The 14208-nt window shown below is 49.0% G+C and overlaps 1 protein-coding gene across 5 annotated transcripts in view; it reads right to left on the bottom strand.

Moving 5' to 3' along the window:
- The window catches only part of GFPT1 (glutamine--fructose-6-phosphate transaminase 1), a 49220-nt gene that overhangs the window by 28241 nt on the left and 6771 nt on the right, over positions 1-14208 (bottom strand). For 4 of the 5 annotated variants that reach the window (XM_080370123.1, XM_080370124.1, XM_080370121.1 and 1 more), the window contains 5 exons: positions 5504-5611; positions 4982-5089; positions 3468-3593; positions 2782-2840; positions 141-275 (listed from right to left, as the gene is read on the bottom strand). In XM_080370123.1, the coding sequence (XP_080226249.1) occupies positions 141-275; positions 2782-2840; positions 3468-3582 (309 nt within the window). In that variant the 5' untranslated portion in view covers positions 3583-3593; positions 4982-5089; positions 5504-5611. Of the gene's footprint in view, positions 1-140; positions 276-2781; positions 2841-3467; positions 3594-4981; positions 5090-5503; positions 5612-5928; positions 7337-14208 lie in introns of those variants that run through there. The other variant, XM_080370122.1, reaches the window with a different exon arrangement.

Here is a 14208-nt window from a genome sequence, read left to right as displayed (position 1 = left end):
GATGAAGAAGGGTCAGAATGACAAAGACCCTCCGTAACACGCGCCACAGAGCGTCCGCGCGCGGCGGTGCAGCACTGCAGTGCACCCGTTAGCGTGCGTGCGTCCGTCCCCAGCCGTGCCCGCTCCGCTCCCAGCATTACCAGCTGCTGGATGACCCTCTCCACCAGGGTGGTGAAGCTGATGTCGTCGCTGTCGCGGTTGTCGTACATGTACTTGACCAGTTTGGCGATGCTCTCCGTGTCCGTCTCCGACTCGAAGTCGTAGCCCTTGCTCTCCTGCAGCGACAGCACACGTTGGGTAACCGGCTCGCTGCCTTCCCTTCCCACCTTGCTTTTCCTTCCTTCTTTCCTTTTCTAATTTTCTTTTCCTTCCCTTTCCCCATCCTTTGTTCCTGCACTTCCTTTTCCCTCCTGTCTCATTTTTCTTTCCTATCTTCCCGTCTCCTTCCCTCCTGCATGTCTGCTTCCTTCTATTCCTTTTTTCCTTCCTGCCTTAAGTCCTACTTCCTTCTTCCCTGCCTTTCTTAGTCCTTCCTTCTTCCCTTTTCCCCTCTCCTGCTATTCTCCTTTTTATCCTTCTTTTTTCCTGCTTTCCTTCCTTTTTCCTGCCCTTCCTTTTTCCTCACTCATCTTCCCTTCCTTTCCCCCTGTTCTCCTGCATTTCCTCTCCTTGTCTTTCTTCCCTTCTCTCCTGTCTTTTCCCTTCTCTTTTTTCCTTTCCTTCCCCTTCCCTCAGACTCCTTCTCCTTCCTCCCATTTCCTTTTCATTCCCTTCCTTCCCTTCCTTTTCTCGCCTCCCATTTCCTTCCTTCTTCCTTTCTCATCTCCATTACTTCTTCCCTTCCTTTTCCTTGCCCTCCTTTTCACTTCTTTTCCCTTTCATCCCTTCCTCTTTGCTTTTCCTTCCATCTTTCTCCTCCATCCAGATGTACTTCCTCCCTTTTCCTCCTCCCCCCTGCCCCGTCAGCGGGAGGGAGGGAGCAGGAGGGTACAGGCAGGAGCGGGCGCGGAGCAGCGTGCACAGGAGTAGAAGGGTAAGTGTGAACGGGAGAGTGAGCGCGCACGCGGGGAGCGAGAGTGCAGTGAGTGCACGTGCTAGTGCAAAAGGGAGGGGAGAGTACGTGCGTGTGAGCGCAGGCTGAGCGTGCCCGTACCGTGAGTGCACGTGGAGTGAGTGCAAATGCAGAGCGAGCGTGCACACCTGTGCTCCCGGAGCCAGAGCCGGGGCAAGCAAGTGACCACGAACAGAGAAACGAGTGTGAGTGGGGGGTGAGCACGAGTGGAAGAGTGAGAGTGAGTGCAGAGTAAGTGGGGAAGCATGAATGGAGGCATGAGTGGGGGATGACTGAGTGCGAGGGGTAGTGTGAGAGTGCAGGAGTGAAACGGGGGGTGGGAGTGAATGGGAAAATGAGCGAATGGAGGTGAGTGTAAAAGTGAGTGGAGGAGTAAGTATGAGCAGGGGAAGAAGGGAAGGAGGCGAGAGTGTGGAGGAGCATGAATGGGAGGTGAGCAGAGTAGGAAAGCGTTGGGGAAATAAAAGTGTGTGAGAATGAGTGGGTGAGTGAGGAGGAGTATGTGTGAGTTTAAGTAGGGGAGTGAGGATATGAGTGGGGGAGAGAGCGCAAGAGTTGAGTGTGAGCAGGGGAGTGAGTGTGAGGGTGGCACGTCAGTGAGTGCAGGGGTAGTGGGTCTGAGCAGGGTGAGTTCAGGAGTGGGAGAATATGACAGCAGGAAATGGGGGAGTGAGGAGGAGTGGGAGGGTGATTGTGAGCGGGGAAATGGGTGAGTGTGAGTTCATGTGTAAGTGGGAGCGTAAGAACGTGAGTGGGGGAATGAGGAGGGGAGGAGTGAGAATAAGTGAGGGAATAAGGAGGCTGAGTGTGAGCGGTGCAATGAGTGTGGAAGGGTGAGTGGGGGAGTGAGGAGGGTGTGTGGAAAGGCAAGTGAACAGGAGAGTGTGAGTGAAGGGCAGTAACACGTGAGGTGAGTGGGGGAGAGTGGGGGAGCAAGTGGGGGATGAGGAGCAAGGTAGGGTGTAGGGGGTGAGAGGTGTGAGTGCAAAAATACGAGTGAGGGAACGGGGTAGTGAGTGGGGGCCTGAGTGAAGGAGTGTGAGTGAGGGGGGTGTGTGTGAAGTGGGGGACTGTGAGTGTGAGCGGGCGAGTGAGGAAACGGGGGGGGGAGAGTAAAGGAGTGTGAGCATGAGTGGGAGGGTGAGGAGGAGTGCAAACAGATGAGCGTGAGTGGGAGAGGGAGGGAACGGAACAATGAGGGGTGTGTGAGTGGGGAGTGTGAGCAGTGTGAGTGTGAGCATGTGCGTGGGGAACCAGTGGAGGAGTGGGAGTGGGAGAGAGTGGTGGGGGAGCACAAGTGGGCAGTAAGAGTGGGGGAGTGTGAATGGAGGAGAGTGAGTGTGAGGGGGAAGTGTAAGCTGGGGTGCGTGAGCAGAGCCGTGAGTGAATACGAGAGTATGAGTGAGGGAATGCAGTGAGTGCGGAGCGTGTGAGTAGGGGAGGGTGAGTGTGAGTGAGATAGGGAGGGACTGGGGGGATGTAAGTGTGAGGATGTACTCAGAGCAGGAGGCAGTGGGAGAGTGTAAGTGCAAGTGGGAGTATGAGCGGAAGAGTGAGTGGGAGAACAAAAATATGAGTGGGAGGATGTGACTGGAGGAGTGTGAATGTGAGTGGAGTGGGAAAATGTGAGAATACAAACGGGGGGGGTGGGGGAGGGGGTGAGCAGGGGGGTGAGCAAGTGCCGCGCGCGGGGCGCGGGGGTCACTCACCAGGAATTTCCGCAGGTCCTTGTAGTTGGTGATGATGCCGTTGTGGATGACGATGAACTCTGGAGGCAGAGAACGGCCCCGCTCAGCCCCCGGCCGCGTGGCACGGACGGCACCAGCCGCGTCACCACCGCGCTGGGCAGAACCGAGCGCCAAGCCTCGTCCCCCCGGCATGACCCCCCGGCTCTGCCCCATTTGGCGTGGCCGGTGACCGGGAATGGCAGACGATGACAACGACCCGGGTGGGCCCAGGGCTACGGAGATCCCACAAAGTTCCTGAGGGGGCCCACACCTGGTGGCTCCCAGCCGGGGGGAGACGGTGGCCAGCCCCACCGCGGCCGGGCTGCGCCCCACTGCCCCACTGCAGCACGGAGCGCAGCCACCCTCTTCGTGCAGCCATGATTAGGAAGAAAACCATAATTAAACGGGGGGGGGGGGGAGTATCCAAAATCCCACCCCAAAGAATAGCCACGAAAATTCTTCACCTTCAGTTTCATTCATTCATTTCCACCCCCTCCTCACACTGTGCCCATCAAACCAAGTCCAAACCCCTCCAGCCTCACAGTAACGGGGGTCAGCCCCACAGCCCGCCACAACCCCCCCGCCCTGGCACACGCCGGGCACCAGCGACAGCCACCAGCTTCCCCGGACGCCCCCAGACCCGCGGCTCCCCACGCAGCCACGCTCACCGTTGTTTTTATCCGAGCGCTGCGGGTGGCTGTTGATGGGACTGGGCTCGCCGTGGGTAGCCCAGCGGGTATGGGCGATGCCAAGGTGCACGTCAAACTCGATGTCAAGGTCCATGTCCTGTTGCTCTGCAGAAGTAAGAGAAGTTTTCAGCACTGAGGGGCTGCCCTACCCCAAGGTCAAGGTAGGCGCCTCGCCAGGCCACCGGGGTCCACAGGACAGCAACACCCACCGGGAAACACCATCCACAAATCCAACAAAGCACCCAGCTTGTTCAGAATGCAGATGCACGCAAGCAACCTCCCCGCATTCCTCACCCCGCCAAAATAAAATCAAACAACTTTAAGAAAGAATCCAACCTTAATTTTATCTCTCAGGGCTGCACCTTGCCATCCTGTCAGCTGTGACCGAACCAGCCCGTTTCATGGTTACGTACAACTATGGTCAGAATATTCATCACTAACCCTTGTTTCTAGAAAGCATGCCATTAGCATTAATGTTTCTTTGGTTAAAAAAAAAAAAAAAAAAAAAAAAAAAAGTATTCCTTTTGTTCTGTAAGCATCTCCACAATCTCTTTAGAACCGTAGATGCTGCGATCTTCTTCAGCAGGCAAACATTCCTTCAGAAATATTTTGTGTATCTTCTATTTCTGCAAGGCACATACCGCCTCGCCGGGACTTTTCAAGGTCCTGCCTTCCTCCACGCTACGACTAGACCTGCCCAGCTCCCCGTCGGACACAGCGCTCTGCTCCGTGAGGTTAGTGCTAGCACAGGTTAGAAGTTCAATCACAACCACACGGCGGCTCTCGAATGCAAACTAGAGATCTTTACTCCTCTGAAAAGCATCTCCCCGTCCTCACACCGCTGACCCAAGAACTTCGTGTTTCCTCGCGACGCGCACCGATTGATGAGCTGAACGCTTAAATCAGGGTAACCCAGAGAGCAGAAATGGATGCAGAAGACCTCACTCTCCGCGTTCTCATCAATTTGACAGCTGCACACATACATCAGTGCTTTCCTGAAGCCAGCTGCATCGCCCATCGCCACTCGGATGGACAGCTTTAGCTGGGACAAGCATTACATATGAAAATTCAAAATTCAACTGGTGAAGTCATTAGAGAATTTCTCTTTTTGCCCAAGCTCTAGGTCTCTGATAATTATCTGCCAGATATTCCCCTTTATCCAGCTTAAGGAGTATTTTTGTTTGGGGGTTTTGGTTTTGTTTTTTTTTTGGTCTGTTTCCTAAACTGTATTTCACGTCTATTTAACTTTAACAGGATGTGATTCATTTTGTCTTGAGAAATCAGGACTTCTCTGTAACTCCATGACAACACCCACAGGATCACTGGGTTCTTCACAGCACACGAGCGTTTACATCTCAGGTGCTTTATAGACGAGTTATTTGGAAAGACAGTGTTTCTGGGTAAGCCAGCTGATATTCAAAACACAAATGAGGTCAGAGGACATTTCAAGGAAAGAGAGGAGGCCAAGAACAAAAGGGAAATAAAATACGTACTGTGAACCTCTTCATCCAGAGCCTTCACTTTCCCCTTCTGTTTGATAAGCTGGATTTTGCAAGCGTTAGCTTCCCAGTCCTTGTCATTTCCACCATCGATTCCCACACCTAAGCACCACCACAGAACACGAAGAAAGAGTGTGAAGTGCAGAAGGGGTATTACAGTATCTTATATAAACAAATACTGCCGAATTATTATCTTTTTTTCCCCACAGTGCCCTTTCTCCCAACAGCCGACCCTCCAAATAAAGGCAAGAAACCCCTTAGGTCAGAGGTGAGTTTTCCCTTCGTCATCTTGTAGGTATTTTAAAGCCTTAGGTAACAGGCATCAGGAACGTTTATAGAAATCTGGATCCTGAAAGTTAACCCAAACCTCTGACCACATGACCACAGGCACATCCAATTTGTGTTTCAGCCTTCAAAAGTAAAAGACAGCGGAAACACCATTCACAAACGCACCACAAAAATCATCATTTACAAGCCAAAATTCAAAAAAATAATCACTTGCTCAGAGCGAGCTACCTGCAGAATCATAGCCTCTGTACTCCAGCCGCTGGAGCCCTTTGATGAGGGTCTCCAGGATCTCCCTTCTTGTCCGGGGAACATGGTAGTTCAGGTAAGCAAAGATGCCTGTACGGGGGGAAAAGAGCAGAGCTTTAAACAAAATCACAGCTGAGGAAACTCCGTACGTGCCATCCACACGGTACGCGCACGTAACGAATCCTCAGACTGCCCCTCGTACTGAGGCCACCCTGCAGGAAGGTACCGCCACGTCCACAGCAATTCCTGATCCCGCCTGAGGTCCAATGGAGAAGGTGCCACCAACACTGAAGAGATCAAAACTAACGACAAAACGCCAGCATCTTTCTGGTGACACTGAAAGCAACCAAACAGGAAAATAATAAGCCTGGGCGCGATGGGAGAAAGAATTTCCGCGGGAGCTGGACCTGCAGGACAGAAGGAGCTGTCAGGAGACAATGCAGGGGATGGGAAACTAATCACTGCAGATGAAAAATTCAAGGTGCAGTAACACTGAGCTTTGCATGCTGAAGAACCATCTTTAAAAGGAATTCTTCCTTGAACAGCTTTCTCTAAGTTCCTCCCACAGACTAAGAAAAAAAAAAAAAAAAAAAAAAAAGTCATTTAACTCATGCAAACACCCTCAAACTAATGAGAGCTATTTTTCCTGTAGGTTGCAAAGGAAGATAAATTATTGCTTCTATTTTTAAGCAGTGATGGGGACACACAAATTCCTAGATTTCTAATACCAACTATGGCTCTATTTCAGAAAGATTTCCTTTGGTGCCGTCGGGAAGCAGCAGCGTGAGAAGACATTCGCTGCATGCTAGAAATATCTGTACTTGAAATCCACCGTTTCGCCCTGTCTAACATTTCCAAGGAGAAAAATGTCTGCACGGAATAAAAGGCAGACGGGTTTCACGCAGACATCCATATATGTGACCAGTAATTCAAGGTTTGTCATTCGAGAAACTTCGCCAAAACCTCTGGAGGAGAATGGCGTTCTGTTGCACGCACAGAAAAACAAAATCCTTTTAAAGGCATCCCGAATCTTTAATTCCTTCCTGATAGCACTGCCACACAGCCGGCCTCACAGCTCCCAGCTTCTATTCCTGTGAACGGTTTTACTCCCAAGATGATTTTTGGAACCTCTATCTTTGCTCCATCTTTGCTCATCCACACTTTATTTTAAAGAACATTTGAAAAACTGCATTCTTCAGCTGCTCGCGTGTTGGAATTAAATTATTCAAAGCCTTTTGATGTCTTAATTTATTTTGTAAAGTAGAAACGTGGGCTACTCAGACTTGATGGATGCACCGAATACCACACAGCAAAGTGCTGAAACATTCACAAGTGACTTTTTACCCTGAGCGGGGACAACGAGGTCGTGTGCAGCCATGTAACATTCTGACATTTTCCCACTCTTCTCCCTTTCCCACGGACTTTGGCTACGGGTCTCGGGACAAGTTTGTTCACCAGCTTCACCCTCCCATTCCCAAAGCACCAGAAATTACACCTCCCTGCAGTTCTGCTGCAAAAAGAGCACACCACGTCTCACTTATTTTCTTCTGTGTTGCTAGAAAGAATTAGGTGCACGTCCTGTTGTTCCTCCCTCTGAAACCACGCAGGCAGATGAAGAAAAAAAAAAGAAAAAAGGAAAAAAAAAAAAAAAAAAAAAAAAAAAAAAAAAAAGGGGGGGGGGGGGGGGGGAAGAGCTTTTCCATTGGTTTCTTTAGCTTCTGCCTTCATTTCCGCAAAACCCAAAGCCTTTTCTGATAACCACCTGCAAGACTATCAGGACCAAGTTTACAAAAATGTGCAGTTTCACTTCTGTTGCTCCTAACACCCCACCCCAAGCCTGCAGCCAGGGCTGCTGCTGCCATCTCCTGATGGCATTTGCTCCAGTAACGACACCGAGACAGCGAGGTCCAGCTCCGCAAACCTGGCAACTCACAGCTCAACAGTTCAACAGATAAACACCGGCAGCAGTTAACAACCTCTGCTCTATCTCCAAAGCCTCCTCTGAAGGATACTTCCCCCGCGCTGTCAATCTCCAAACCCTCCTCCCAACCCTTCTGGGGAAAAAAAAAAAAAAAAAAAGTTTTCCAATTTGAGATACTTAGTTCGCTCTGTTTCTAAAAACCACATTCTTCAGGCAAACAGCAGCCTCCCTGTTTACAAGTGAACCGGCTCCAAGTAGATGTCATCCCGGCTGAAGGACGGCACATTTCGGCTAGATCCTGGATGCCTGAAGTCCTTTAAATGACTTCCAGGTCTCGCAAGGGGAGCACAAGGCAGGCTGCCTCACTAGCAGGCAGCTGGAAGAGCCCCTCTCTCCGTATTTACCAGAAACTTCCCAAACAGGTGCTCAGCGGAGTGCCGGCATCACACAAAAAAACAACAAGTGTTCTGCCACAAAGCAGAGAAAACAAGCACACGAGATGTCTTCGGAAAGGTTCCAGCGGCTCCTGCCATCTCCCTTTTCCCCAAAGCCACCCACCACGGCACCCAAGGTACAGCTGCTCCAGAAGGCGTAATTATAACCACCACGAGTAATGACGGAAACGTGAACGCCGCATACGTTTTCCCGAATTAGCCAAATAATTTCGGAGCTGAAACCTCTCTCCGTACCTCGGAAGCAGGCGCTTCCCACCCCTTCCCACCCAAAGCTCTCCGGCAGCACGGGCAGCCCCTCACCCGGCCGAACCACCTCCCCCATCCCCACAGCCCCCTCGGCGGCATTGGCCACCTCGCTCTGGCGTAACCAGTCCCACCCAGTATACAGCCACCCGGTAAGTTGTTCCACCACCACGGCACACCACCAAAGGCCACCCAAAAAGCGGGATATGCTCTTTTGAGCAAACAGGGGCCAAGGACGAGCGTTAAGGTGCTCTGGAGCTCGCACGCCAGGCTGGCCGTGGCAAGAGGGTCCCTGAAGTTCTCGGCAGCAAACGGCAGCAGCGCGAGAGGCACAAGAGCCGCGTTGACGGGAGCACTGGGGAGCCCTTCTCCCGCAGGGCATCGTGCTGAGCCAACGGGGGGCGAAAACGGGACAGGCTGTCAAGCTGGCACGCGAAGGGTGAAAGCCACTGCAAAGCTTGGGGAAGGACCTGGGGACCCGCGCAGGAGCGATGGGGACGCACCAAGAAGGGAGAAGAAAGGAGGGCTGTAGGAAAGGTGGGGGGACGCAGCACAAACAGGACAGCAGGGTTATTGTAAGCAGCCTGCCCCCCACCTCACACCCCCCCTTGGCCACCCACCAGCATCTCCAGGCCTCCCCTGTAAACACTGGGGGATTCGGGGTTGATTCAGCTCAGCTTTTAGATCTCCAGAGGAAAACACCTGGAGCGATAATGGAGACACCGCTACGAAAATAAAAATTCTAAGAACCCACCTGCGATCGACACGTTTTAGGAACGATCAGGCAAGTTAAGAGAAGCAGGTTTAAAGAGCAGCTGCCACGGGGACGTGGAGGTGGCCCTCCCCTGCGCCCCAGGGACACCGGGCATCGCCCCTGTAACGCCACCGGGCACACCGCTACAAACACCCAGCTGCTTTCCAGGCTGCGACACGGCATTTTAAATGAGGGTATTTTCCATCGAGGTGGACTGGGGAGCCCAACGCAGAGAGCACAGAGCCCCGTCCCCCCAGCACATCTGTAACTGGTGACACGGGCGCAGCCCAGAGGGGCAGGGGGACACCGGGAAACCACACGCCTGGAGCCCCAGCAAGGCCACGAAAATCCAAGTCTTCCATGTGAAAAAGAAGTCTAACTCCATAGATGGGCACAATTATTAAGCAGAAAGTCGGTTTCTTTACATAAAATAGTTTTGCAAATGTGAGTTGATCACTTTAGCCTCCATCCTGCTTCTGGCGCAAGGATTGCAACTTATTTTGAACAAAAAAACCCAGCAACAAACAAAACAAAACAAAAAAGGCTTAAAACCCAAACTATGTCCCTCAAGGCAGGGCTGACTTCGGACATCACCTTGTTAAATCGGAATTCAGATCAGACAGTGGCTTGAAAAGTTGGTTTTCTCTGCACATTTTAACAAGCTCAGTCACACCTGAACTGAAAAAAAAAAAAAAAACAAACCACCCAACAACCCAAAACTTGACTCCTTGAAACAGATCACAGCTGCCAGCAGTGTACCACAAAACACCACGTACTGAATGGGCACAGGGCGGACAGTGGCTTCCTCCGGGAAAGGACGGCTCATCTGGAACGAGACTGAAAATCGGCACTGTTTATTTCCACACATACTGTAAACAAACAGAAAACATCTATCTAGAAAGGAGCCAACTTGGCATTTGTCTCAGGCCTTGAAAAAAAAAAAAAAATAATCTATTAATCACAGCCCAATTTTATTAAGATCATTCACAAGGGCTGTGAAAAAAATAGGAATCTAAGAATACAAAAAAAAACCAAAACCAAAACAAAACCAAAGAATTCAGTGCTTCTCATCAGAAAACACAGAAACTATGAAAAACAAGCCAAGTAAAAGAAATGCAAATACAGTATCAACGCTGTGAACTACGTGGACATGCTCCTAAAAAAAACTCAACCCTGTAAACACTGGGAGATTCAGGTTTGATTCAGCTCAGCTTTTAGATCTCCAGAGGAAAATACCTGGAGTGATAATAGAGACACCACTATGAAAATAAAATTCTAAGAACTCACCTGCGATCGACACATTTTAGGAACGATCAGGCAAGTAAGACAAGCAGGTTTGAAAAACCTTTGAGAAAACAGGAAAAAATGAAGGAAAAATAATATGTAAAAATTATGCATAATTAAAGTAAAAAAAGGGACAATAAGGCGGCTGAAAATGAACACAAGTCCTCCTAAACACATGACTTACTAATGTACAAGCTAAAAACAAATATCTGAAGGCTTTTCACCCATTTATGACACTTGATCACAATGAATTATGTATAAATAACAGTTTCATTTACCGGAAACATTTTCAAATGCATTTCATTTTCTCTTTTCAAACATCCCATAATGATACGATTCGTCATAGCCGGAGAAAATTTCAATCCACATTTAGAAAACAGCATTTTTACTGGCTCTACCCTAACTATTGGATTATTCAGGAATATATGAGCAATCACATCTCTTAATCACTTCCATCTTTTAAGCACAATTCCACTGTCCTCAACAGAAACACTGATGAGAAAAAAAAAAAAAAAGACCCAAACACTTGTTATGCTTCACTGATCTAAGTGTTATTTCTGAAAAAAAATGTTTATTTCTCCCAGCAGCCACCAACACGGGCTCCGCAGATTAATTCTGTTCTAGAATTAGACTTCAAGCCTTCGGTCCTGTCCGTGTAAATGTACGGCAAGGAACGCGGCGGTGCCGAGGCGAGGGGCGCTCAGGTGATACGTCCCAGCAGGACGCAAGGCCCTTTAGGAAAATAAACCTCTTTTTTTACTCAAAAGCTGAACAAAGGATCACTTCATTCAGCTACAAAACATAGCCTTCCCCAAGGTGGAACGCAGCACACAACCCTACCGCACAGTTTAGGCCACAAAAGACCTTTCTTCCCCACCCTCCGAGATGTGTTTTTCTCCAAATCGCAATGTCTGGTTAAAGCCTTGCTCCCTCCCTCCCTGTGCTTACATTCAAATCAATCTCCACGATTTAGAAAATGAAAAGATATCAACTGCACAGATCTTTACAGCTGCTTGAAGGCTTCCGTGAGGAGCACTGTCACAAAAGCGCCAATTTTTCCTTCAAAGTGACAATTCATTTAAATTACAACAGTCAATGGAAACATGTTGGTTTTGATGGAATTCCCACGCAAATCTAGCAAATTTCCATCGGGGTCCCATCTGGTGCACCACCAGCTCATCCCCCCTTGCCAGCCTAGACACCATGTGCTGAAAATGTGCAAAACTTGAAGTCCAAAACAGAACATCCCTGAAACCGACCCTGAAACCCGCGAATTTCGGGTCCCTAGCAGACCTGAAAAGAGGAATTTCAGTTTCAGCTCAACTTACACATTTACACACCATTCAACTCCAAGTGTTCTTCAATAATAACGCCGCACCTGCCCTCTGTAACTCACGCTCCAGAACACGCCAGAAACAGGTGGTGTTACAGAAAACCAGGATATACGAACGACGTTTAATTACACCACCTGGACAAGCCTTGAGCTGGCATTGTTCAAGGTGAAACATCCTATGTGAAACAAACAAACAAAAAAAAAAAAAAACAAAAAAAAAAACCACCCTGTGAACTTCCTTCTAGTCCAGCACCATCTGCAATTGTGAATTCCCAGCTAAAATAAGACAGCAGCAAGCACACTGTGGGAATTTATATCTGACAGGCTCAGAAAACACAATACCCCTGTCTGGAATACACTAATATACTTCAGGATTAGAACAGCAGTCACGCTTTACAACATAATAAAACATTTCAACTAGTAGCTTGACGCAGGACTTTGTACAAACAGACTGAGAAGTTGTTCAAAGCACGTCAGCTTATCGTACGGTTCTTGAATCGCACTAAGACTCGCCATCACAGACAGCCTGGTATGTATTGCTTTTAAGTAAAATAACTTGAACAATATACTGTAGAACACAAAACGTATCCTTTCTTGCAGGTTTGTCTTAAAATCCTTACCTGGTGAACCACCAGAACAGGTATTCAGCTCTTGTGAAACTCAGCGCTCTTTAGAAAACATTTTAAATAATTAAGCACAAACTGGGCCGCCTTGAAGACTTCACGGCAGACAGCTGACAGACTTTACCAGAAGAGCATTTTCACCAAATGCACGTTCAGTATTTCTGTTGCCGAGTGTCACCAAAACACTTTTTCTGAGAGCTTCAATCTCCTGTGACCTTTTCGGTGCTCACGTTCCCTTATTTCCTGGTAAGTTCACAGGCAAATGAAGTGAATCACTGCTTCCAGGTAAGAATAAATGGTCTTCTCCAGCATCCTGAATACGTGAAGTTACTCAGGAACAGCTTCTGCTAATCCTTCTACACAAGCAGGAAAGCCTTCAGGCTAGGTTTACTGTTGGATTTACAAATTCCTTTATACCATACCGTATACTGTTAACACCATTTCAACAGACGATGTTATCAGCATATCCACTTGGCAATTGTAAAGAACCCTTTATCCTCGCGATGATTATTAGGCCTCAAGTCTTCAACAAATTAGATGCAGGCTCCTAAATACCACATACATAATCTACATTACGGTCTAGGAAAAGCAATAAAAATATTCTTCTTCCAACTACAGCAGGGGAGACACCAGGCAAGTTCTAACCCAGACAGCAATCATCGTGCAGAACAAAGTCGCAGAACCGATGCATCAAACCCACTGGCCAGGCTGTGCGACCCGCTGCCCAGGCGGCTGGCTGGCTGATGCAGAACACCGTGCCAGCCCCGACGTACCAAAACACGGCTGAGTCTTGGTCAGAAAAAGGTCAGAAACAAGCAGACTTGTCAGTACGACGTCTGCAAGCTGCATATGGGGGTTTGCATTCGATCCGTCAATTGAATTGCGCTGGGAGAAAAGCACTGCAGAGGAACACCCACCCGGTGGAGAACCACATTTGTCCACTGGATGCTTCTACTGCCCAGGCACACACCTCTTCAGCTAAGGAGGGCCGGGTTTCTCCTGTCTGGAGTAAACAGGGACTCACTCTGGGCAAGAGCCACCACCCCGTGCTGCACAGAAGGTGCGCCCAGGCATACACACGGTGTTTCAGCAGGCAGGAGGGCAGCCCCGCTGATGTCCGTGCAACCCCAACACTGGAAACCTGAGTCTGGCAGACCCCACTGATGTCCGTGCAACCCCAACACTTGAAACCTGAGTCTTTCTTAAACCTGTTTTTATCTTCAGCAATCGCCAGTAACACAGGAATAAAATTCTCCAGTCCCTTTTCATGGTTTAAAAAGTCACGGCATACAACAGGTTTACTTATTTACGGAACAGTCTATCAAGCTACCTTGAAAAACCTGTTTTCCAAACTATTTCATAGATGCCATTGAACTGGTTTGGTGCATTCAGACCAAACCACATGTAATTTATACCTGGCTAGGTCTTTAAACTGCAAGTCTGTAACACACACGAGGAACAAACCCTATTTTTCCCGTAACACTGTCAAAACCAAAACCCCAGCACACAGACACAGCAGGCCCGTTATTTATGCTAGGCATCAAGGAACTGAACTTCGAGGTTGCTTTCCATAACCTGTCAAGTGGTACGAGCACACCAGATCATGGGATCTTGCAAGATCCTATACACGTACACCTGAACATCAGATCACCAGTATGCTGAAAACACCATGTTGGTAATTCCAGCCCTGAAGCTGTCACGGAGGAACTCAGGTAACAGCAGCAGCACTGTCACCTTGTTTTAAAAAAGGCTCATCTTCGTAAGTACCTTTCTATGTGAGCTGAACTGGATAAAAATCTGAATGCAGACCACGTAACCACCAGACAGCGTGGCAAGTTGAAGCAATCTATATCCTGACTTACGATTCTATTACAAAATGTTGTCTGAGGGTTCGTACAAGCAACCAGGTCCACACAGCTCTCACTACAACACTGTGTAACATGGCTACTCAGACCTTTTGCAGGGCACGGTACGAGAAATCAGAGCCGTCTGCTCCAAGATACTCACCACTTCAGCTAGGGGAGCCAGTTAAGCCTTGTTAGCGTAAGTACTCGGAGCATCACAAGCCAGCTCT

This window comes from Falco punctatus, assembly GCF_963210335.1.
Source record: "Falco punctatus genome assembly, chromosome: 20".
NCBI classification, from domain to species: Eukaryota; Metazoa; Chordata; class Aves; order Falconiformes; family Falconidae; genus Falco; species Falco punctatus.
This window is presented reverse-complemented; position numbering and strand designations above follow the sequence as displayed.